Source organism: Podarcis tiliguerta (genome assembly GCF_965153285.1).
Source record: "Podarcis tiliguerta genome assembly, chromosome: 2".
NCBI lineage: Eukaryota > Metazoa > Chordata > Lepidosauria > Squamata > Lacertidae > Podarcis > Podarcis tiliguerta.
Genome location: NC_139535.1, coordinates 87,189,383 through 87,215,555, shown reverse-complemented (window position 1 = coordinate 87,215,555; position 26,173 = coordinate 87,189,383). Strand labels below are relative to the sequence as shown.

The window sequence follows — 26,173 nt, the reverse complement described above, 5'->3', positions numbered from 1 at the left end:
AAAGGGGAGGGGAGGTTAGGAAGGGATCTGGGAAGTGTTCCCTAATTAGGATTTATTTGTGCTCTTTCCCTCCCTCTCCCTCTCCCACTCTCCTCCACCTCAGTCTCCTTCATTGGCCTCTTCCTGTCATACAGTGACTTATTAGGACTGCATGGGTGTGTGAAAGGACCCTTTACAAAACCCCTCCAGCATCTTGGAGGAAAACAAACGGGATCTTAAGAAAATAAATAGGTGATAAATGATGTACACAAGACCAAAGCAGGAAAAAAAGTCAGAGGAGCCAGAGGCAGGTTTATAGTCCAATGGACTGGTTTCAAAAATTGCCATTTCAGGGGAACAAGATGAGCATCCAAGAAGTTGGCTGAGCAGGACATCCCTTTGCAGAAGCTAAGCTGATTCTTCCTCAACAGGGCTTCTTCTTCCATGTATTGAATCCTTCTGGCTTTAATAATGCTTTCTACCAATTACCTGGGATGCAAGGTTGGGCAACAGATCAATCTATACCTGACTCCTCTATTTAAATAATGTTGCTATCTTGGCTCCTCTCCAGTCTGTGAAACATGGCTACATTTGACATATGCGTGAAGCGTCACTGGGGCTGGATCTAGACATATCCAAAAAAAAGTTTCTGGTGTCACAGTGTTATAACACATTCAGGAGATGATGGTGCAGATTAGTGTCAGAGAATGCACAGGGTTGCCATCGTGGGGGCAAGCAGAGCAGTTGCCCTCTGCTTCCCATTTACGCCACAGTACCAATTCTGTTTCTAGTTGATATAAAATAATTCCAACCAATGTCCTTCTAAAATAATATATCGTGCAGCTCTTTTTTCATTTAAAATTACATCTGTAAAAAGCAGGAGTTTGGGATGTTACTGAAAGTATTCCAATGAATTCATGAACATCAAGAGTCAAGATGCATTCAGTGAGCTCGTTCACAGAAACACAGAACTGTAGAGTTGGGAAGGACCCTGAGGGTCATCTAGTCCAACCCCTGGCAATGCAGAAACCTGCCATGAACAAGTAAATTGCTCCCACTTCGCTCTACTGTGTTCCCCCTGGCTTATGCTGTGGGAAAACAAGCCATGATCCCTGACTTGGCTTTATGTCTGAACTAGGGATTGTGATTTGTTTTGCTCCAAACAAACTTCAATCTGCAGTCAAAGTTTGTTGAGAGACAACAATAAGTGAGGGATCGTGCTTCATTCCTCCCCAGAGCAAGTGGGGAGGGAAAATGATCCAGCTTGGTGTGTGGATGATAAAATAGTAACTATGGTTTACTGTGGTGTGCTAACTAGGCCAGTGACTATAGGTATAATACCCTAGTCCAGTCCTTTCATAGTGTGAGTGATGGGTGGGAGGATTTCAAGGCAGTACGAAAAGCAGGAATGCCAAGTAAATAAAGTTTGGAAAGAGAAAGGGTGAGAGAGAAAAAGAAGAGATTTTCTCAGTCGCATGGATGCCTGCAAGACATTTTCCGGAGGTGGGCAAAAGTGGAACACTGAAAGCAACTTCAACAAACAATGAAAAGAATAGTGCCTGATTTAGAACTGCTATAAACTTACTACAGTGGTACCTTGGTTCTCGAACACCTTAGTTGCCGAACAAATTGGCTCCCGAACGCTGCAAACCTGAAAGTGAGTGTTCTGGTTTGCAAACATTTTTTGGAAGCCGAATGTCTGAAGTAGCTTCCGCTTGGGTGCAGGAAGCTGCTGCAGCCAATCGGAAGCCGCACCTTGGTCTTCGAACAGTTTCAGGAGTCAAACGGACTCCCGGAACGGATTAAGTTTGAGAACCAAGGTACCACTGTATGTGGATGGCCATGTCAGTCGTTTGTGTTCTTAGGATTTTTATCAGTGTTAACATGTTATAGGAAGCACTGGTTAATAAGACAACATCTGCTTATTGTTTATTTCTTTTCCATTATTCTCTACAAGCTCTTTGGTAAGAAGTGTCTCTGCTGCTTCCATGCGCAAGAAGTAGAATTACGAAGTGAGCCTGACTTAACACACTGAGCGTGCGACCCTGTACTCTCTATAAAGCCAGTTCAGGGCCCTTAGCATTGTGGCATGAGCACTGCTCCACCGGCAGAGATGAAGGTATGCCAGCAGGACAACAGCTATTCCGCCGGAAATCCCCTGTGCTGGCATAGATGTTCTGCCGGCAACGTGTTGCTAGCGGAGTTGGAGGAAAGATGCATGCCGGGGGTGAGTGCAGACACATCTCATCCAAAGCCTCTTCGTTTCCTTGATGTGCCCACAGAAAGTGCACAGCTGTACACCCGCCCTGGGTCTGGCATATTTTGTTCCCTCCCATTGTCCGCGCGAAGGAAGGAGAGAAAAACTGGCTCCAGCAACATCTCCCATCTTGCCAACAGTGAAACAGGAGGCCATCAATGCATGGTAGGATCACTTCACCCTACCTTGTTTTCCCTTGCAAACAAACAGTGCTGTTTGGCAGCAGGCTTTTGTTAAATTTCATGGAAAGATATATTGGTTACATTGCCAGATGTATTCTTTTCAGTCTGTAGACTGAATGGCCTTGCTGCACCATTCACACATCAATTCCTGCCTTCATCTATTCTGAAGGTTGTTTTTGAAGGCCACTGTACTCTTCCAAGTTGTTTGCTCTGGCGTAATCCCTATCTAGCTTTACTTCAGAGCAACTAGTCTAAAGATATCAACCTACGTTTTCATCCAAGTATTAGTTTATTAGGACCATTCAGACTGAAATACTGTTTAATAATATTAATAGTATTGTGAATTCATTGAACATGGTGACAGAACACAATTCATGTGTTAATATATTTTACTGTACTACTATTATTAGTAGTAGTAGTGGTAGTATTATTATTATTATTTATATGTTCAGTTTATAACCCCGCCTTTCATCAGATTGATCTCAGAGCAGATTACAACATGAAACCATCAATAAAAATCTTAAATGCAACAATTAAAAGCATCCAATTAAACCTCCCCCTCAAGCAAAAGTATACAGCGGGGAATAAAATCTGGTACCTTAACTCAATACTCATGAAAAGCCTGGGCAAATAGGCGTGTTTTTAACTGGTGCTGATTTACTACCCAAGAAAGATGTGCAAGGCAACGGGACTACTGCCAGTCTAAATGTTTTATAGATAGTAGCCATGCCCAGTGCCATAGTGTGGCATTTTCCTACTTGAAGTGGAGGCCCTGTTCCTGCAGCGCCAACATTATAAAAAGCCTTGCTGCACCATTCACACATCAATTCCTGCCTTCATCTATTATCCAGTGTGCACACATACAGACATTCACGATGCCACCAGAAGCAGGTTTCTTCACACTGCTACCTGGCAGGGCCAGCTCAGTGTATACCTTGAGATGTTTTTGACTGGTTGTGAGGGCTGCATTGGAATCCCTGCTTGCTCAGCCTTCTTCAGCTAGATGAAAAAGCCCTTCAGTATCAAACTACAGTGGTACCTCGGGTTACATACACTTCAGGTTACATATGCTTCAGGTTAAAGACTCCGCTAACCCAGAAATAGTACCTCAGGTTAAGAACTTTGCTTCAGGATGAGAACAGAAATCGCGCGGCAGCAGCAGGAGGCCCCATTAGCTAAAGTGGTGCTTCAGGTTAAGAACCGTTTCAGATTAAGAATGGACCCTGGAACGAATTAAGTATGTAACCAGAGGTACCACTGTACAGCATTTGATCAGCAGAGGTAACGGTTCTCCCCACCCCAAACCAACCAGAAGACGGATCTTTTGCAGTTGCCATTTGGCAAATATTCAGGTGTACCCTGATATTGTGCATGGCTCATCATATGTTCAGTCTGTGCTTCAGCCAGGGTTTGGAAGCCTTGAATTGTGAAGACACCTTAACACTTGGATAGTGGTCTGTTCTGGAATCACGCTGAATGCATTCGCAAGATCAAGATGCACACACAGAGATTCCTGAAGAAACCGTTAAAATGGTTGGCCTTAGTTGTGGAACACACACAACTTCAGCTTTCTTAGAATTCTGTCACTTGGAATTAATGGGCCTCACTTTGTAACAATAACTATATTTGGAATTGGATTGTAGGTCTCTCAAACTTGAGAAAACGTATCTGTTTTTAGCAGGATTTATTATATTTTGAGCCATTTCTACTGTGTTTTTCAGTGTCAAAGGTACAAGTCTTGCGAGGTAAGCTTGGCTGAGGAGTACTGGTTCAGCTCAAATGTTGTGGCTGAGCACCCAAACATCTCTCTGCTCTGTCACATTGCCGCATTTAGCACCTAGCCGTACACTGGAAAGCAAAAAATCCTTCTTTCCTGACTATTGGTTTCTAGTTAGGAATGGTTTTCCTGTTGACACAATGACCCAGAAATAACATTGCTGCTGTATGTAGGAGTTAGTCTTGTGAGAAGTAAAGGAGAAAATTATTTTTTAAAGCTCCTCTTCTATATCTGAGAAATCTAAACTAAGAGCAGATTATCCCCTGACGCAAATTTTTGTTCCTTCTCCTTTCCCCACTAAGTGATGTTTAGATCTGTTGAGCGATATCACGAACAGCAGTTGATGATCACTTAATCTTTCTTAAAACGCTGTCGTGTGGACCCCTGCTTGGAAATTTCAGCTTGAGCGCTGTAAGAAGCAAGGTACGCGACAATGCTTCTGTCTTCCAGCTCCATGGCTCATTCTTTTGTACCGTTATTCCTTTTCTCCGACTTCCTCAGCTAAGTTGTAATAACATTTTGAAGCTGTTTTGTACAGGCACTCAACGACTCCACTGTCAATTCTCTACAGGTATCAACTGTTACCTGTACGTGCATTATGAATCTAATTGCCATTGGTTTGGTATAACAGCAAATCTGAAGAGGTAGGGACACTGCAGCAATCTGCCATATTCAATTTCTCATGCGGATATCGTTGTGCCACTGGTGTGGACACTAATCCTGGACCTTCCTGGTGTGGCATTTTATCTTCTTTACTTTCCTGTGGGGGGAGTATGCCTAAATAATTGGCATATGGATGTTCAATGGAGAGGGGAAACACAAGAGGCCGAATGAGCATCTGGGTACAAATATCTATCAACGCTGCATTCTGATACGCATTCCGATACACAAATAGCTCAACTAGTTACGTGTAACTACATGCAGCTAGACCAGGATTGGGCCATATATGGGTTATGAATCACAAACAAGCAAAACAATGTTTTTTTCCCCCACGTATGGCTCGTACTTTCCAGGATGAACCAGGTGCATGTGTTTGCTTGCCGACCCACCTTTGATTTCCTTCTCATATGCGCTTATGGTTTCTCACATGCGCTTATGATTCGAGGCATATCAGCAACATGGAATGGAAATTGCACAACTGGCACATGTATCTGCGCATCCACATGTGTCGGCTCACTCTATAAAGTGCCCTTGTTTGCATGATGGTTTTTTTCAAAAGGAGGAAAAAGGGAAGTTAGAAGTAATTCAGAAAAGCAAGAATATATAAAAAAATTCCTTCCAGTAGCACCTTAGAGACCAACTAAGAATATCTAAGATACTACCGATACTTTCTCTAGGCAACTGAGAGCATGAGGTCTTCAAGGTGCACACAAACGACCTCTCAAAATTCTCCATCCTTATTTGTGGAAAATGTTCAGGGAGAAATACTGGCTCAGATCTAGCATGGGGAGGAGAAAAAGAACAGAGGTTCCACACATTTCCTAGCATTCCCTCCACTGTTCCTTTGAAAGAGCCTTTAAGGGGAGCTCAGTGTTTTTGCTCTCCACAGGGCAGCTGCATTTACTCTTTCTCGCTGCTCCTTGCACATGGCAAACGGGTAATCTGACATCTTTACTATGAGCATATGCTTCGGTTTTGCACTCCACCACAAACCACACTTCTCGTGGCCAGAGGGGATCTGTATTGCTTCCTTTGCCGTCTGTCACACATGGATCTGCATTTAATGTTGACCTGCCATATTGAAATATAAAGTTGACCTGCTGCTGCTGTAACTGACTTCAGGTCAGTGAAAACCAGCTGCCTGATAAGAATCTAGGAATCCAGAATCTAGGAATTTGGAAATGGAATACTGGGTCTGCCCTACTGTTGTTAGGTTGCCCCAGAAGATAGTGTTATGTATTTTATGACCTATGGATCATAGCCCCAAATTGGTAGAGCATGAGACTCTTAATGTCAGGGTTGTGGGTTCGAGCCCCACATTGGGCAAAATATTCCGGCATTGCAAGTGGTTGGACTAGATGACCCTGGCAGCCCCTCCCAACTTTACAATTCAGTGATTCCATGTTTGAAAGATAGCTGTTATGCATACCCAGGAATCTGTGTAAATTAAAAAGCTGGCATGTCATTTTCTGCTACCAGTATGGGATATACTGGTATGTATGAATGGGCAAATATATCTTCCTGTAATCTGAGTGTGCTTGGTGTTTTCATAAGGTGGGAACCTGAGGCTGTGAGTCAGCGAGTCAGCAGCCCAGAACCTTGGACCCTGGACAACGGCACAGCAAGAGGGTTAAGAACGACACTGCTAGACACACACACACACACACACATTCCATTTTGTTGAGATGCAAGGCCACTGCTGGCCCTCCTCGATCCTATTGCTGCTGCTGCACTGCACTGTGCTGTCTCTTCCTCCCACCTCAGGTGTACTTTTTACACTCCTGCGTCAGAACCTTGCCATGGGCTGCACCATGTATGCCCACTATGGCATATATGGATGACCAACCCATTGCTTACTATGACAGCGATACACAAGAGGAAAAAGCTTGCAGTGCCCCGGATGCAAAAAGTGGAAAGGTTGTTTAAAAAGAGAGAGTAGGATTTTGTTTTTCTCAGGGAGAGCTCTACCCGAGAGGTTATCAGAGGGAAATGGTTTTAAATTATTGATTAATGATTATTATAGACAGATAAAAAAGGATCTGCTCTACCTGATTATTTTGCGGATAGGTTATAATAATATATAAGCGTCTTCGCAGAAATTGGTACTTGTACAGCTGATGTGAAGGGAGATGGGAGATGAAATAGTCTTGAAATATGATTGGGTTTAATTTTATTGAATGATGAAATGAAAGTTGGAAAAGCTAATGTGCTTGGAGCAGCAATGGACGGAGGGAAAAAGAAGGAACATCTGGGAGGGGTGGGAAGTCAGCTTTTAAATTTGTATTAAATTTGTATTAATTTGATGGCAATTTTTAATAATAATAATAATAATAATAATAATAATAATAATAATTTTTATTTATAGCCTGCCCTCCCCAGCCAAGGCTGGGCTCAGAGCGGCTTAATGGAAAATCAACAAAAAATAATTGGCAAGAAATGGAGAAGGATGATGCCCAGTACTGGGAAAGATATACCCAAATGTTGTATGGCTGGGAGTTGTGGTTCAAAGCCAGCCTGGAGAATTTGTGGAATAGTTACAACCAGAGCAAAGGGTTCCACACTCTGCAGCTCATGTACGGCTGAGGCGAGATGGGGGCAAAAGAGAGATTTGACAGTGTGCCCATGACGGGGGGGTGGGGGGTTTCATCAGCTCTGACAAGGACACCCTCACCTGGACGTCAGCTGATATGGAGGCCCAGATCACCAAGAGGTCCTTGGATACAGAGTTTGCCACTAACAAGTACAGGAAGGGCTACCTGGAGGAGACCTGCGTTGAGTGGCTGCAGAAATACTTGGACTATGGGAAGGAGGTTCTGCTCAGGACAGAGCCCCCAGTGGGGAAGGTGACACAGCAGGAACTTCCGGGTGGAAATCCCTCATCTGCCAAACCCCTAAAGAGATCGACACCACCTGGAGGAAGGATGTGGAGGCCGTGGAGAACAGCCCTTTATCCAGGGACATTGCTCCCAATTCTGACAGGGCCTACCATGCCTGGGTCAGCATTGACCCCCAGGTCAGAGACTGCCACATGGAGCTTGCTGGCCTGCCGAAGCCACTGGTCTTGGCCTGGGAGAAACCTGCCCATGTGGGGCTCACTGTGGGAACTACTTTGGGGGTCTCGGCTGCTGTCCTGGTGATCATCTTCATCACCATCAGGAATCAGAAGGCATCAACAAGTAGCCAGGGACCCGAGAATTCCACCAGGGCATGGCGTCAAGTTGGTGTGTGAAGTGGGTCTGGAGGGTTTGCTGTAGGGGAGAAATTAGGCTTTCTTTCACCAGGGTGAAAAAACAAAAACAAAAATAGGGCAGTTTTTCTATTTTGTGAAGCTGTAGATTTTGTAAATGTTAGCTATGTTATTATTATTATTAGAATTTATATATCACCCTATACCCAGGGGTCTCAGGCCAGGTCACATAATAAAACCATCAGCATTTTATATAAGCATCAACAGTGCATTTAACTTAAGGTATTTAGCAGGCAAAACTTTTCATGTCATGGATATGAAGGGATATGCTTTGTTTCAAACAATGTAACTTGCATAATGTATTTATTTTTATGATAAGTAAATAGAAAAGGGTAATTCTGTGTGAATTCAAGGGAGCCATTTCTGGATATATGGGTATTTTGCTTCAAAGAGAACTTGCGTAAAGGTTTGGGATGCAGTTCTGTTTTTATCCCATTTGGTCAATTGCAATGACACCGTTTATCTCTGCAAAAGATTGTAGACCTTGGAGGGTGTTTTTTTTAGCGAAGGACTATTCTAACATCATCTCCAGTTTCCTACAGAAAAACTCTGATAGGAAACTTTAAAGGAGGGGAAAGGTGAAAAGGAAACATCAGCACACATATTGAATAGATATGCGTAGCTGTCGGGCAAAGGTCTAAAATCTTCCTCATTCTTCATCAAGCTCAAGTCAATTAATTACAAGACTACTCCTTTAAGAAGTTCTGCAAACATTTCAAGCAGCTCAGAAGACAGCAGGGTTAGAGCGAATCAGTATGATAAATGGGTGGGTGAGTGACTATCTCTGGAGGCAGGTTCACTTACCTACACGTGATATGGCAGATCTATGATTGGATCTCCCAATGCTTGCCTTTTTAAACTTAAAAGCAGCCATGAGAGGCCTTGAATTAGACTGGAACACAGTGTTGCAAGAGGGGGTTAATCATTCCCCCTGTATCACTTCCCCACTTAACTCTCTCCCCCAAGCCAAACTATTACAGGCCTCAAGGAGGAGAAAATATTGGTGCCCCTGCTGTGTTTTGATGAGGGAGTTCTGAATCCAAGCCCAAAGAGGCATTTTCAATTAGCTCCAAAATTGCTTGTTGCTGTTGCCTCCCGTCTCTAACCAGCATCTCAGGCCTGATTTCCCTTCTTACCTGCAATGATTTCTCTCTCTCTCTCTCTCTCTCTCTCTCTCTCTCTCTCTTTGTGCATTTGTGACATGCCCAAGAGAGTCCTGGGCAGTTTCAGAATAACAAAACAAGGCCACTTATGGAAATAACACTGAAGAGACATTATAGCTGGGGGAAAGCCACAAACCACATGACACTTACCTGGGGGCTATTTACAAATAGGGTTTCTCACTGAAGTGCATAGGAGTAAAATAAGCTAAATACAAATGAACGGTTTTCATGGCTTGGCTGGTGAGAACCCACATCTGTTTTAAACCTATGCTTCGTTCCACCTGGATAGCCCCATATAAACACACCTGCCTTTCGGATAGATTTCTGTGACTCTCAATATCCTCTGCTGTGTAACCATTCACAATATTGTGCAGCCACCTTGCATTTAGGTGTTCCTGGACCTCCATCCCTCTGGACCGGCAACCTTCATGCCAGCCCCAGGAGACAAGTTCAGCATTATCTTTTATACTGACATTGCACCCCAGCTGATGAGCAGATGGTACTGACAAGCTTCGGCAGCCTTGTTTCGGATTTATCTTGGCTCGCAAGTTGCTTTATTTCACCCAGGAATCTGGTGTATGCTTAATTCCATTAGCAAAAAGCTAAATCAGAACCACAGAACAGAATCCCTTCCTTCGACCCTCCCCCCTCCCCTTTGCACCCACAAGGATAAGATGACTTTTCTGGCTGAAATATTGATTCTCATCAACTACAGCAACAGAGGCATTCCTTCTGCTATTTCCCCTTCTCTGGTATCTTGAAATCAAAAAGGCAGTGAAATCATTCCCAGCCAGAACTGATCAACTGGAGGGAAACAGTTGCTGCCATCCAGCCCTTGATCGATTTTGCTTGCATATTTATTTATTTTTTGGCTTCTTGTGTGCCATTGTAAATACCTGATCAGTACGGAGACCCCAACGTCCTCGCAGTTGGCGTAGACTCTGCTCCATGTCTCCTGAATCACCTTTTTCTCTGCGTCTGACATCTCTTCGCTTCTTTCCCATCTCTCAATCTCCATTTCTCCTTGGACTTTCTCCATGAAAAACAGCCAGCAAAATCTTCCAGGGAAGCCAGGAGGAAAGAGAGGGGTTTGTGAGAGTCTCTCTTTCTCTCCGTGTGTGTGTGTCCTTTTTGTGAGTGTGTGCGTGCGGGTGTGTGTGTGTGTATCCAGCAAAAAGAGATAAGGTGTTCTGTTTGTGGGTGGTGTGGCTGATACTGTTCCTGGCTTCCTCTCACTCTCTCTCTCTCTGTATGTGTGTCTGTCTATATAGAAAGAGAGGTATGTAATAAGAGATAATCAGGGGGAGAGAGAGAGTGTGTGTGATCAGATTTCAGATCTTCCAGTGCAGCCCCTTGCTGTGGTTCACTTCAGCTCAGCGTGTGTGTGTGTGTTTGTGTGTGTGCGTGTATGACTCTGAAGGGAAACTGACAAAAAGTAAAATATTCAAAGGCATTGCAAGACCAGCCTTTTTACCAATGTGTCAACGTGAGCTCACTTTTCTCTCTCCTCCCCCCGCCCTCCCTCTCCCTCCTCCTCCTCCTCTTCAGTGTGTGTGTGTGTGTGTGTGTGTGTGTGAGAGAGAGAGAGAGAGAGAGAGAGAGAGAGAGAGAGAGGTGCTCTTCAGTGTCAAATTCTCCTGTTTTGAGTATTTTATGACTTGAGATTTCTCCTTTTTTTTTCATCCTTCACCGTTTGTAAACAGCTCAGAGAAAATGGAGCATCTGAAGTGAGCAGTTAAACTTATCCCAACAGCTGGCTCAGCTGAGATAGAGCTTTCTGATTCCCACCATATTCCTTAGGAGATTGTTTTTATCAACAGCAGCAAAAATCCTTGCTACCCTGTGTCTTTTTTGAAGGGGCTGGGGCTGGGAGAAGGCGCTATTAAATAAATGTTTATCTTCCACAGAATCTGAATTATACCCGGCTTCCAAGGAAATGTTTCTAATTATAAAATATTTCCCTGCCTTCATCTAAACTGTGAATCAGATATCGGAGGAATAATCTGATTTTAAGCACGTGTGAGGAAAACATATTTGCGGATTCACTTATTGACTTTAATAATAATAATAATAATAATAATAATAATAATAATAAAGATTGGAAAGCATGGGGAGTGGTTTCCAGGCAAGGGTGGGAGAGTGGGTTTAGAAGCAAGGACAAACATTTCCGCTGTTTGGTGATGGTGAAAATGCTGTGTAGATTTTTTTGGTTTAATTCAGCCTGCATGTGTGACATTTCAACTCATTTGAGGTAAAAATAGTGGTGTTCAGTCCCCTTGCAAGTGTGTAGGAATAGACAATACATCAGAAGTTGGAAAGAAATAGATAGAAAAGGTGCAAAAACAAAACCCTCCCAAAAAGGATAGTTACAACACCATGCTAGTCTTTTGCAGCAAAAACAACCGAGAGTCTTGTGGCACCTTAAAGAGAGTCAGTGTGGTTTAGTGTTAGAGTGGGTTCTGGGAGACCTGGGTTCAAATCTCCACTTGGTGACCTTGGGCAAGTAGCTTTCTCTCAGCCTAACCTACCTCACAGGGTTGTTGTGAGGATAAAATAGGGAGGAGAATTATGTACACAATCTTGAGCTCCTTAGAGGAAAGTTGATGTATAAATGTAACAAACACTTAAAAATATTGTGGCATAATCCCATCACTAGTGATTGTCACAATATTCAATGTGTACTTAGGGCATTCAAATATTCTTACCACACAGCAGTCAAAACAGAGATGAATGTCATCTGGAGGAAGGATTGCATTTCTCAGGTACAAAACACAGCAATTTAGGTTGCAATTCTATTCACACTTACCTGGGAGTAAGTCTCATTGAGTCCACTGGGACTTACTTCTGAGTAGTGGGTTATGCTGTTTCGAAGGCCTGCTATCCTAGTAACTAGAAAACCATTTTAAAGGACTAATATCATGCTGTGTGAAACAAATATGAATTTACTGAGCAAAAGACTGCCAGTGAAGGATGTTCAGGAGTTGACTGTTCATATTTTGGATAATCTGATGTTTGACTAAATATTAGTTGCATGGCTCTACAAGGAAAGGCAGGCAGCATTCTGGAGTGGAAAGCAGGTTCAAATCCCTTCTCAAGACTAACAGGGGTCTCACTATCTCTCACCCTTTCCAATTTACAGGACTGTTGTGTGGACGAAATCTACATGTTCATTCCCAGTACCATTCTAAGCATGTTTACTCAAGAAGTTAAACCCTATTGAATTCAATCTGGCTTTCTCCCATTGTGTACACTTTCTAATTCCCAACAGCATAACTTTGAATAAAATCACAAACCTTGCTAAATTAAAGGGGTGTGGAGATAATCCCATTTGCTTCCTTAGATGATGAATTTGACCCATAAAATGAACGACCCGGGAAGTTCTTCTATCAAGATAAGTATCTTACAATAAAACTATAATAGTTTTAAAAAACAGAGGTGACCTATATCTATTGCTTATAATAAAAAATAAAATAAATTAAGCCCAAGAATCAGGAAACCTAGATTGTACCATTTTACGTTTTTAGTCGCCACAATTGTAAGGAGGCACTACCAACCTTGAAATGTGTTCTCCAGCCCACTATGGCTATCTTAGCAATTATTTTATTTTATTTTCACAGAACGAAACTGTGGAACACCGGCTTTTGAGATAAATACACTGGGGGAACCACTAGACTTTTGGTGTCCATTTAGATTTGAGGAGAACCTCCAAGCTATACACCTTTTCATTCAAGGGGAGCACTACCCCCAATACCCCACCCAGAACAGGCTGTCTCTCCAGTTCCTGGATTTGGAAACCTACCCACAGAACCTCTGTCTTAGTAGGACCCAGTCTCAGTTTGTTGGTCTTCCTCTAGCCTCCAGGCTCTGGTTCAGCAGCTGCCCAGCTTATCCTGATTCAGATGCAAAGATAAAGCTGGGAGTAATGTGTCTACAGTACTGGTGAAACCACACTCCAAATCCCTGGGTGTCTCCTTTCAGTGGTTCTGCATAGATATTAAATAGCATGGGGGACTGGGGGGTGATGGAACCTGGCAGGACCCCACAGCAGGACTGCCAAGTGGTCAAGCCAAAGTCCTCCCAAGCTACTCTCTGGCAGAAGTCCAGTACGTAGGAGTGCTCCCAACTCATTGAGACTTTCCCTAGGAGAATACCATGGTTATTGGTACCTATCATCTTCAAGAGGTTTTCCAAGATCAACAGCGTAGTTGTCTCCCCACCAGGTAAGGTAAAGGAGCCCCGGATGGTTAAGTCCAGCCCAAGGTGACTATAGGGTGTTGCGCTCATCTCGCTTTTCAGGCCAAGGGAGTAGGTGTTTGTCCACAGACAGCTTTCCAGGTCATGTGGTCAGCATGACTTAACCACTACTGGCACACAGAGTGCCGGAGTGCACGGAAACACCGTTTACCTTCCCGCCACAATGGTACTTATTTATCTACTTGCACTGCCATTCTTTCGAACTGCTAGGTTGGCAGAAGAGCAGAGCAATGGGAGCTCACCCCGTCGCAGGGATTCGAACTGCCTACCTTCTGATTGGCAAGCCCAAGAGGCTCAGTGGTTTAGACCACAGCACCACCTGCTGTCTCCTACCAAAGGTCACCCATCAGGGTACCTGAAGCTGTTTCAGCTCTGTGCTGAGGCATGAGGCCAGATAGGAATGGGCTCATCCAGCCGGACATCCCCGCAACTGGCCAGCCACCACCCTCTCAATCACCTTGAATCAGCTAAAGGATATTTGCAACAGGGTGGCAGCTGTCCACAACCTTGGGGTCCAGGGAGGGCCTATTGAGAACGGAATCAGTCAATGAGAAACTGGATGGGGAAAGAACCTGGGGGAAACAGCATCTTTCAAATAACCTTTCAGATCAAAGCATAAATCTCTGTCTTTAAACAACCACCAGCAAATGCAGGTGAGGCTTTGGTGAGTTTGAGAAATGAATGATATGAGATATTCTCTCTGCACCACCACCACACAAACAGAGAGACACACACAGAGAGCAAGACGGTCTTAAAGAATTAAAGTGACATCTTGGAAACACAAGGTTTAACAAATGAGTCTGTGGGATTACCCAGCCAGCAAAATTTGATCCAACGGAGGAGGAAAGAGCACAAGAGGCTGGGCGTTCTATGAAAGCCCAGGCAAATCCAGGGTGATAGGAAATAATTGAGGAAATCCTTCATGCAGTTGATTGCCATGACAATAGAGCAAAAGCATTTCTTATGCTCCAGAGGGCTGTGGGAAAACTTTTATTTCTCAAACTTTAGTAGGAGGAATAGATGCCTTGCAATGGGAACTGAAGCAACTATATGGGGAGGGAGGCAGAGAGAGGAGGTTGCACATACTCAGTGTAAGTTGCCCCTTACAATGAGGGGGTGGAGAGTGCCATCATTATTTGCCAACACTGCAGCAACAAAATGCATGCAAAATGAAGCACTAATTGTTTTGGATGGGTGCTCCTGCCAGTGCTCTCATGGCAACTGACAGACTTTCAGGAGACTTAATGAAATCAGAGATCACTTTTGAAAGAAATTTTCTCTTCACTTGTAGGATATTGTTGCTGGCAAATATTACCAGTTGTACCTCTTTCCTCATATCAAGCCACAGTCAACAGCTGTTTGAACAAAAGGCCACTTGGGCCAATATTCAAAAGTGCAAGTTGACACAAGCTATGAGTAGATGATTTGCACAGAATGAACCCTGTGACAACATTATTAGCAATTCTAAAAATCCACATTTAGGCGTTAATTTTATCAGGCCAACCAAAATGTTATAAGATAGCATGTGATGATTCAAGTTCTCCTGAATTCTTTATCAGGATAGATGGTAAACAAAACAGGGCACTCCACCCATAGCTTCAACATCAGCCAACTTTTCTCCTCACTCCTCTCTGTCGTTATGTTTACCATCTAGCCCAAGGAAGAAATCTGGATAACTCTAGAACTTGCACACTATATTTTGTAACATTTTGGCTGGCTTACTTAAGACATTGCTAACATGTGAATTTTGGAATTTTCCTTGTGGGCCAACTTGGCAACCTTTTCTTTTTGAGTTAACATTAGTAACGGTAAAGGTAAAGGTACCCCTGCCCGTACGGGCCAGTCTTGACAGACTCCAGGGTTGTGCGCCCATCTCACTCAAGAGGCCGGGGGCCAGCGCTGTCCGGAGACACTTCCGGGTCACGTGGCCAGTGTGACATCACTACTCTGGTAAGCCAGAGCCGCACACGGAAACGCCGTTTACCTTCCCGCTAGTAAGCGGTCCCTATTTATCTACTTGCACCCGGGAGTGCTTTCGAACTGCTAGGTTGGCAGGCGCTGGGACCGAACAATGGGAGCGCACCCCGCCGCGGGGATTCGAACCGCCGACCTTTTGATCGGCAAGCCCTAGGCGCTGAGGCTTTTACCCACAGCGCCACCCGCGTCCTATCACTTTAAAAACAGGAGGGTCAACTGACACCTAACGGTATCACTTTAAAAACAGGAGGGTCAACTGACACCTGTGATTGAACAGATCAATGACAGAGGATCTTGGCAAACAAAATATTGGAAATGATTTCTCAGAATTTTAGAAGATGTGCACTAGTTCCACCTTTAGAAATTTGTGTTGAAAAAGTATTAAGGGCACATATTGAACCCTAAAGTGATTTAATAAATCAGATTGCAAGTTGTGGATATAAGTTTAGCTCTCAAGCTGACTAAAGGAGAATCAGCTGGTAGCTGGGTACTTTCCTGAACAGGATTAATACCTTTATTAATATCGTTCTCTTTCAAAATGGAAATTCAGTGGTATCTTGGTTTACAACCATAATCCGTTCCAGAAGTCTGCTTGTAAACCAAAACAGGTTGTAACCCACGGTGAGCTTTCGCCAATGGGGCCTCCCCCAAAAAATTGGTTGTACAGTGGTACCTCGGGTTACATATGCTTCAGTTTACATACGCTTCAGGTTACAGACTCTGCTAACCCAGAAATAGTACCTCGGGTTAAGAACTTTGCTTCAGGATGAGAACAGAAATGGTGCTCCAGTGGTGCAGCAGCAGCAGGAGGCCCCATTAGCTAAAATGGTGCTTCAGGTTAAGAACAGTTTAAGGTTAAGAACGGACCTCTGGAACGAATTAAGTACTTAACCCGAGGTATCACTGTAATCCCCCCAAAATGGGTTGTAATCCAAAAAAAAAAGGGACACTCACTTCTGGGCTTGAAGTGGTTGTAATCCAAAGCAGTTGTAATCCAAAGCGGTTGCAAACCAAGGTACCACTGTAAGACAATTTCAAGTGAGACTAGTTTCTGCTGTGAGTATCAAAGAAACATTTGAGATGAACACTTTATATTATTGGGCTCTACTTTCCTCAACAAATATTGTGCAAATATACGTAGGTATGTCCACAGTAAGATCTGTTGATGTTCTAAACAGTCACTTGGGCCAGACAGCCAAATGAGGAGATGTGAATGCCAAGGAAAGGGCATTTGGAGGGTAGGACTCAAACCAATGGATTCACGTTACAAGGAAGGAGATTCCAACTAAACAGCAGCAAGAACTTTCTGACAGCAAGAGCTGTTCAACAGTGGAACAGGCTCCCTCCTGTGGTTGTGGACTCTCTTTCATGGGAGGATGGATGGCCATCTGTCATGGATGCTTTAGTTGAGATTCCTGCATTGCAAGAAGTTGGACTAGATGACCCCCGGGATTCCTTGCAACTCTATGATTTTGCAACTCTATGAACATGGCATTATGACTGGCTGCCCATTCCTTTGTTAGGGAGTTTTGTTGCTGCCTCTTCATCAGAGCTAGTTGCTGGGAGATGGTTTCTCAATACACACAGATCTCCCTTCAGTGTTTTGAACAGGAAAGCCATTGGAAGAGGACACAGCCAAGCTAAAGGGAGCAGTTTGGAAGAAGAAGAAGAAGTTTGGATTTGATATCCCGCTTTATCACTACCCGAAGGAGTCTCAAAGCAGCTAACGTTCTCCTTTCCCTTCCTCCCCCACAACAAACACTCTGTGAGGTGAGTGGGGCTGAGAGACTTCAGAGAAGTGTGACTAGCCCAAGGTCACCCAGCAGCTGCATGTGGAGGAGCGGAGACGCGAACCCGGTTCACCAGATTACGAGACTACCGCTCTTAACCACTACACCACGCTGGCTCTCTCACACTGGAAGGAGGCAGGGATCCTATTTTGTAATGAATCATAGAATTATTTTGGGTTGAGTTGGAAGGGACCAGGAGGGTCATCTTGCCCAATCCCCTGCAATGCAGGAATCTTTTGCCGAACATGGGGCTTGAACTCACAACCCTGAGATTAGGAGTCTCATGCTCTACTGACTGAGCAACTGCATAAGGGGGAGAAGAGAGCTGTGCTGAATATATCAGGGTGGGTTTCCTAATAAATGGATAGATCCTATGCAGTATCTCAGTGGTAGATCAGATGCCCTCTACAGATAGCTTTGTCCTTAGAAGGGGGCGGCAGTGGGCAGGGCCCCACACTCTCCTTCACATTATTGTTTATCATGACGAGGGATAATGCCAGACAAGAGCAGACAGATGCAGAGAAAGAGAGAGATTGGTGAGTTAGTTGAAGAATGGAAGCTATTGCACGGTGCAGAGCCTCTTCCTGGGGAATCTGTCATGGGATAACAAATCTGTTGCCTTTTAAGAATATCTGAGGGTTGCCTCCATCTGTGCTCTACTTGGATATTTGTAAGGAAAGCCATTATTACAAAAGCACAGCAAGTCCTGAAATCTGAGAGAAACAGTGCCGTTCAAAATTTAAGTGATTCCAGGAAGGGGACCCACAACTTTAGAAATTACTGGAGGGAATGGAAAGGTTAGGCTCCATTTCCAGTTCAGAAAAACACTGAGAATCGAAACCCAAAATATTGTTTTACAAACTATTTTAAGAGGCTTTATTTGCATTCTTTGTAATGCCTCATAATAACTACAGCAGTATGGGCCATTGTGCCCTGGCACGACTATTGAATCCACAGTCCATTTCAATTTCATTTTTCACAGGAACCCCGTTGTGTGTAAAAGCCACACCTGGAAAGAACTACAGGTGCTTCTGGGAAACAACTGGATGTCCCTGGCGACAAAGCAGAGTTTCCACAACTGTTAAGAACCCCTCGGTGGATGAAGGATATGAGACCATCAGAGTGATGGAAAGTTGGCTCTCTCTGTGGAGTTTTGGCGAGGAAGCGACAGAGCAGCAGCCTGCCTGCTTTGTATGTGTTTGGCATAGCCTGGACATGCACTCTGCTAGATACAAGGCACCGATGAGGCACACTGATAAAACAGCATCAGGATTGATTCATCTATAACCTCATTTGAAGTTTACTTCCACAACTGGGTTTGTTTTGGTCCTGCTCGCTCTGTTCAGTGAGATTGAGGAGGGGAGGGAGACAGTGGGCAAAAAGGACATGAGGCGAGAATGTGTACCTGAGAATATACACACAGGTGTCCGTCTGTCAGACTTGGCAAGGAAAGGACAGATGCACTAATGCCCATTTCGACTCTGGTTCTTCACCCACCAGTCCATCTTGTTAGTTTTCTTTCCCCTGGAATGCTTCCTCTGTGTTTTTGTTAACTTCCCCTTTGCTGCCTAGTTTATCTTCTTTCCCTATTTGTCTCACTTGTTCCTTTCTATGGGTTTTTAATTAAGGCCCCCTGCCTGTTTCTGTCACTCTCCATTCCCCTCGTCTCTCATCTCCATTTCCCTGTATTCCTCCCTCCGCCTCCCTGCCCGCTTTCCGTCTCTGGCTTCCACGTCTTGCCCCTTTTAAAAGCAACCCGAGCGTATTCTGCCAAGGTTGAGCCTAGAGTGGATTGGAAATGACAGGAGCCTGACCTGCTGCTTGTCAGGGAGCAAAGGGATCAGAGTCTTGTCAGTTTCAAACTGCTTTGGAAGCAGACAAGAGCGCCTTCCAGCTTTAGCACAATAGTAAAAGATCAAGTGCATTACAGGACAACCTCCATTTTCGCTCGCTGCTGCAGAAGGTGCTGAAATAGGCTTGTGGGTGATTGCAGTCCTGCTGCATACCTGTAACAAGCTCTCTTCTCCAGACTTCTGGGGCCATTCCAGACTGTCACTCAGGGGAAAATCGAGCACATGCGAGAAGCCAAGTTACAGGGAACTGGGCAGAGGGCCTTCTCAGTAGTGGCGCCCTCCCTGTGGAACCCCCTCCCACCAGATGTCAAAGAGAACAACAACTACCAGACTTTTAGTAGACATCTGAAGGCAGCCCTGTTTAGGAAAGCTTTTAATGTTTGATGTATTGCGGTATTTTAATATTTTGTTGGAAGCCGCCCAGAGTGGCTGGGGAAGCCCAGCCAGATGGGCGGGGTATAAATAATAAATGATGATGATGCCATCAAATTCAGGTTGCCTAATGAAAGCATTCATCTTGATTTCTTTGCAGTGAGATACCTGTCCACATCTAAGCATTAGTTAAATCTTCTCCCCCATGTGAATTAGACTGGAGCAGTCCACACCGATGTGTATTTGAATTTGTATATGAGGAGTAACTTTGGTTTTTCCTGTTCATGCCAGTAAGCATTCCCTTGTGTGTTTGTCAGTACACAATTTTGCAGTTTTCTGGTTTTGTGCAAATCTGAGGGATCCAAAGAGAAAAAATAAGCAGAAGGCTATGCTCCTCCATTGCAGAGGAAATAAGTTATGAGCGCAATGGGAAAAGAAATGAAAGCAACTGTAACTTCTCAGCGCATACTTTTCCGATAGCTGCATAACACCTGGGGTGGAAATTTGGTGATATGATTTGCTGGAGCGCCTTTCTGGCTTTGTGCAAATCTGAGGGATCAGAAGGAAAAAAAACACATAGAAGGCTACACACCTCGCGCAGGAAGCATTTATGAGCGTGGCTGGAAATGAAAGCATTGAGGAAGTGATGGGTGTGCCAAAGGGGCTTAGCAGAAAGTGATGATCAACCCACCCACTCCAAAACACTGAAACATATCAAGTTGACATTTTGGAGTCTGATTTCCCACAGCTTATTGCATGGGTAGGCAAACTAAGGCCCAGGGGCCGGATCTGGCCCAATCTCCTTCTAAATCTGGCCCATGGACGGTCCGGGAATCAGTGTGTTTTTACATGGGTAGAATGTATCCTTTTATTTAAAATGCATCTCTGGGTTATTTGTGGGGCATAGGAATTCGTTCTCCCCCCCCTTCAAAATATAGTCTGACCATAGCTGTCAACTTACAGATTTGAAAATAAGGGACCAGCAGCCTTGAAAATAAGGGACCAGCAGCCAAAATAAGGGACCTGCAGCCTCACCTGTTCCGGGCACTCCAGTCTTCCGGTCCTCCTGCAGTCTGGTCAAACTCATGCTGGTAGCTTCGAGAACACTGTCCAACCAACTTTGTAACCAGAGGTTCAACTGAATAGAATCTGAATCACATGCACCACAAGGCCTATGCAGCCTCAACTTAAGATGGCTCCCCGGCCTGGCTTTGCACTGCAAAGTTTGCAGCAGCACGTGCAACAAAATGGCATCCAGCATTCAAAAAACCCCTCAGCTTGCATTAACTAGCCACACACAAGGCATGCAAGCTCCACCCCCCAGTCGTTCTTAGACTTCTTATTAGGTGAGCAACACAGCCAAGCAACACAGTTGGAGGGAGAGGAGCTGCTTCCTTTGAAATTTAAGGGACATTTAAGGGACATCCATCAATAAGGGACAGCAGCGGGACATGGCGCTGGAATAAGGGACTGTCCCTTCAAATAAGGGACACTTGACAGCTATGAGTCTGACCCACCACATGGTCTGAGGGACGGTGTACCGGCCCACGGCTGGAAAAGGTTGCTGACCCCTGGATTATCCCATAGCCCTGATTTTACATGAGTAAAGCAATGAGCCTGGTGGTGTTTGAGGGCAATGCCATGTGAACTATGCAAAGTAAATGGGAGCACAAAAGTTACAAGCACAAGTGTGGATAAGCCCAAAGTTAGATGGTGTTGCATTAATGCAAGTGTTATCCTACATTGCAATGCATTTCCCCATCACTTTCCTTATCAAAAAAGTCTGATCTTTTGGGGAAGCAGGTTCATCGCAAAAGACCTCCCAGTAAACTATAATATCACAACCTGAATTTGCCAGTATGTAATTGAATCCCACCTGATAATAGTGACAGTCTGGAAACACCCTTTGTGAAAATGAGTCAGGTTGAATGATCAATAAACACATCTTCTGGAAGTGACCTTGAGCTCTGCTTTCGTTTCTTATCTCATGCTCTCCTTTCCCTCCTATGTTTCTTCACGGTTTGCTTGCTGCTCAGGTTGCTTTTAAACCTGATGTCTCTGGTTAAAGGAGAGCTGCCATCTTTTTACCCTGGCTCATCTTCTGGGTCTTTAACCACAGTATGAAAAATTCAAGAGTTATACCCCTTTGCTGTATCCTCACGGCAAGAAAACCTGTTAGATTTTTGCTAATCATATATCTGTTATAAAGGGACAGAACCCTATTCAGCAATCATTATGTACATATTTACATTTGTATACCGCCCTTCCTCTGAAAATCACAGGGCAATTCACAACATAAAAATACAAAATGAGAACACAAATTACATTATAAAAACAATAACAATAACAAAAGCCAATAACCCCCCCTCCCACAAACACATTTAAAAGGATGTAGAATGCTAATCAGCCAAAGGCCTGGTTCAAGAGGAACATTTTTGCCTGGCACCTAAAGATATGCAATGAAAGTGCCAGGAGAGCCTCCCTGGGGAGAGCAATCTACAAATGGGGAGCCAACTCAGAAAAGTCCCTGTTCTTGTGTTGCCACCCTCTGGACCTCTTATGGAGGAGGCACGCAAAGAAGGGCCTCCAATCAGGGTCGGATCTAGGTTTGATGAGGCCCTAAGCTACTGAAGGTAACGGGGCCCTTTATATGTCCAGCTGTCCTTTGTCAACAACAAATTGTCACTGTTTTTTGTGTTGAATATATGCTATATGGTAATTTATGGACCTAATAGGTATCTAAAGCTATTTGCACATAACAAGATGTATTTTATCAAAGTAATTGTTGAACTGAAATACAATTAAGAAGTATATTTTTGGAGGGCCCCAAGAGAGTGGGGCCCTAAACTATAGCTTGTTTAGTTTATACGTAAATCTGGCTCTGCCTCCGATGATGATTGCAGAGTCTGGGTCTGCAGAAAAATGCAAAGGCTGTTTCTTCCTGTGCCCACCTTTTATTTCTGGATTAGCAACTGTGGGTCAGGCACCACCATTCAAAGGGGTTTTGGGCAGAGAATGGAAAGGAGTGCTGTCTGTTGCTGTTTCCTAAGCAAGAAACTTCCACCAGCAAGAACAGGCATTTACCCTATTTTACCTTTGTCCCGAGAAACTGGCTGGGTCTTAAGTTTCATTGAACGCTTCAAAGCACATAGAGCAAATAAAAGTAATCAGAAAATGAAAACAATACAACACCTTCCTTGTTTATTTTTTAATAGCCGTTCTCCTGCCTCTGATTCCATTTGAGTTTCACAGAACCCCTTTGTAAGGCAGAGTAAATACAAGGCAAAACAAACAGAAATTCGTTTTGAGGAGTGCATCCCAGGTCAGGAGTGGCCAAACATCTTGTTCTTTAAGTCACATAGGATCAACTGTGTTGACACGCTGGTTTGTGCTGTATTAAGATAGCACACCAAGTTGACCTGAAAATCCAGCGGGGTTTTAAACTCTTTCAGAACTTTCTCCCTCCTTGTAAACAGCAAGCATATTCTGGGCCCTCTTTTTGGGTGCCTGTCTCCCAGGGTGGTTTCTTAGAGAAGGTAAAGGGCAAGGAGAGAACAAACAACCCTATCTGAAAGGAAGAAGATGGAGGCAGGGGCAGCAGGAGGGCAGCTGCAAGGATTTGGCATTTTCCTAATCTCCCTCTTCACAACAGTGTTGTCAGAAGATCATTTGATATCCAGACCCCCATCCTTGCTCCAGCTTGACTGCAGTAAGACGATAAGCAATTTCCATTCCCAGGCTCTGTACCTTGGCAGAAAGCTGACACTCCCCCCCCCCAGTGTTTCCCCCCCTCCCAATGAAACTTTACTTTTTAATGAATTGGGTCTGAACATGGTAGGGGTTGTTCTGAGAAGCCAGATGGCTAATATCATATTCATGTCATCTTGTGTTTGGCCCTGGCACTTGAAGCAAACACTGTCAAGGATCCTCGCTCAGGTTCAAAGCCTGGCCTCACTTCATATTCAGATCATGCACCTGATGCTCCCATAAAGATCCATTGATTCATATCTTAAAAGCAAAAAAAAAAAACACCCTTCAGAAGCCATTAAGTCTGGCTTTCCGTGTGCTTTTTGGTCTCTCAAGGTCTAGTGCAGGCAGCATTAGCTAGGCGGCTCACATTGTGCGCCTTTGAACTCGGGGTGCCTCTGTGTCAGTCAAGCCTGTTTGGAATTGATATGCTCTCTATCCAGGCTCAAAAGTGTTTCATAAAGTTAAGTTTACGGAATGTCAACGAGACAGAAATATAGAAGCCCATCTCTGTCTCTCTAAAATGTCCAGCTAAGAGCAGGAGAGGTGATGGGCTTTAATTTCATTCTAACCCATCTCCAGCAACCCACCTCTGCCCCTCCAATACCTTGTTCTTTTAGTTCCTGCGATTTTGATTGTTATTATTAAAACCATACGTAAGGAAAACGCAGGATTGTCAGGAACCCAGGCACCACACGGCATGCGAAACTGCATAGTCAACCCACAAGCATATATTCCCAAACCCTGCTATGGATTAGAACCAAGAAATAGATCTCTCTCTCTCTCTCTCTCTCTCTCTCTCTCTCACACACACACACACACGTCCATTGAAACTTTAGTTTTTAATGTAAGTCCACCCAAACTGACCCACAACCCAAATAATACCAATAATTTGTCTCAATGTGGGTGGATGGTGAGAGATTGAATGGGATCAATCCAAGTACTTGATCAACCAGACCCTACTGATACCAGGAATAATCTAGTTGAGGACAGATCTAGAAGAGAACATGTCATCTACAGTGCCTAGCTGAAATCATCAAGGATCTAAAGCCCATTTGATACTTGTCTCTCTCCGACCTAGGCTGGTCCTTATTTCAATATGGCCTCCTAAATGTAAATAGCTGCTCACCAGTAAAAACAGATCATGTAACAGACACACAAATACATATAGACCCAGATGCAAATAGTGTCCTCACACGTACTCAGAAATCACAAATACAGCACCTAATAATGTCAGCCACAACATCAGCGGTTCATTCACCTGGTCACCTTCCAAAATGATATATACAAACTGTCAGCAATGCCCTTCTGCATTCCACATAAGACAAACAAACCAGTACAGTGGTATCTCGGGTTACATACGCTTCAGGTTACAGACTCTGCTAACCCAGAAATAGTACCTTGGGTTAAGAACTTTGCTTCAGGATGAGAACAGAAATTGTGCTCTGGCAGCACGGCGGCAGAGGGAGGCTCCATTAGCTAAAGTGGTGCTTCAGGTTAAGAACAGTTTCAGGTTAAGAACGGTCCTCCGGAACGAATTAAGTACTTAACCCGAGGTACCACTGTACCTACATAAAAGTCTAAAAGAGCACAAATCTGACATCAGAAATGGTAATATTCAGAAGCCAGTAGGGGAACATGTCATCCTACCAGATCGCTCTGCTTCTCCCCTTAAGGTGGTCATCCTTGAACTAAGGAACTTGAAAGAGCAGCTACAGCAAGAATCTGCTGAATTGCAACTCATCAAGAAGTTCACTTCTATTCATTTGGATCTGAATAAGGACAGTGGTTTTCTGTCCCACTCCAAAGGTTGATTTATTCAGCACTGCTAAATTTATTGCATTATCCTCAGTTACTACTACTGTAAAGAGTCAATGTGTTTATTTTGTATGCATTCAGAGTCTAATTGAATGAGAAGGTAGCTGGTTCTTCTGAATTGAGAGAACTGGTGAGGGTCCTGGAAATAAGGAGCAGTGCAAGAGAAACTAGGAGGGCAGAACAGGGTGCTGAGAAAGAAGGTAAGAAAGAAGGGGGCAGAGGGATGCAGATCAAAAACCCCTTCTATACAAGACAATGAAAAAACAAAGCTTGCAAGCATTTGGTCCTTTGGAGGCATGGGAAAGCAAGTGAGCAGCATGTTTCTGCCTGTGATTTAATCTGAGCGCCCTGTAAGCCACATTGATAGGAGTACAGTGGTACCTCGGGTTAAGTACTTAATTCTTTCCGGAGGTCTGTTCTTAACCTGAAACTGTTCTTTACCTGAAGCACCACTTTAGTTAATGGGGCCTCCTGCTGCAGCCGCACGATTTCTGTTCTCATCCTGAAGCAAAGTTCTTAACCTGGGGTACTATTTCTGGGTTAGCAGAGTCTGTAACCTGAAGCGTATGTAACCTGAAGCGTATGTAACCCGAGGTACCACTGTATTCGTATTTTCCTGTCATGGGGCTGTAGATTGGCAGTGCCAGAAAATACCAGATTATTGAGTGTTTTGTCCTTTCTCTGAAGACTTGTTGGTTTTTCGTTCAGCTTCTTCTTCCAGGAGTGTTTGTTTTGGGGATACAGGCAGCAATGTGAGGGATACAATGTCGGTGTGGGAAGAGCAAGGGTCCATGGCCTTGTGGGGAATCACAACAGCAGGTGCCAGGCAAAAGGAAGAGGCAAGGAAAGGCAGTGAAACAGCGTCTAAAAGATCAGCTGGCTGGCACAGCACCAGAAGGATTTGCAGATTAAAATGTGCATGTGTGTGTGTGTGTGTGTGTGTGTAGGGGGTTGGTATTAGAGGAGGGGAGAATAGAATGTGTTGTGTAGTGTGGAGAGTAAAGCTGGTTTGTTTGTTTTTAAGACTTGTGCTCACCCCAAGAGAAGAAACCACATATCCAAGTAGAGAGGGGACAGCACAGGTGCTGTAATAGATT

General features: G+C 44.1%; 1 protein-coding gene and 1 long non-coding RNA gene across 3 annotated transcripts in view; one reads left to right on the top strand and one right to left on the bottom strand.

Annotated features, from left to right (window-relative positions):
• CYGB (cytoglobin) overlaps positions 1–10,886 on the bottom strand; it is a 50,850-nt gene extending 39,964 nt beyond the window's left edge. The window contains exon 1 of one of the 2 annotated variants that reach the window (XM_083429979.1): positions 10,162–10,886. In XM_083429979.1, coding sequence (XP_083286105.1) covers positions 10,162–10,304 — 143 coding nt within the window. In that variant the 5' untranslated portion in view covers positions 10,305–10,886. The remainder of the gene's footprint in view (positions 1–10,161) is intronic. The other variant, XM_083429980.1, reaches the window with a different exon arrangement.
• Positions 1–26,173, top strand: part of LOC310672578 — a 194,691-nt gene that overhangs the window by 96,253 nt on the left and 72,265 nt on the right. The window lies entirely within an intron of this gene.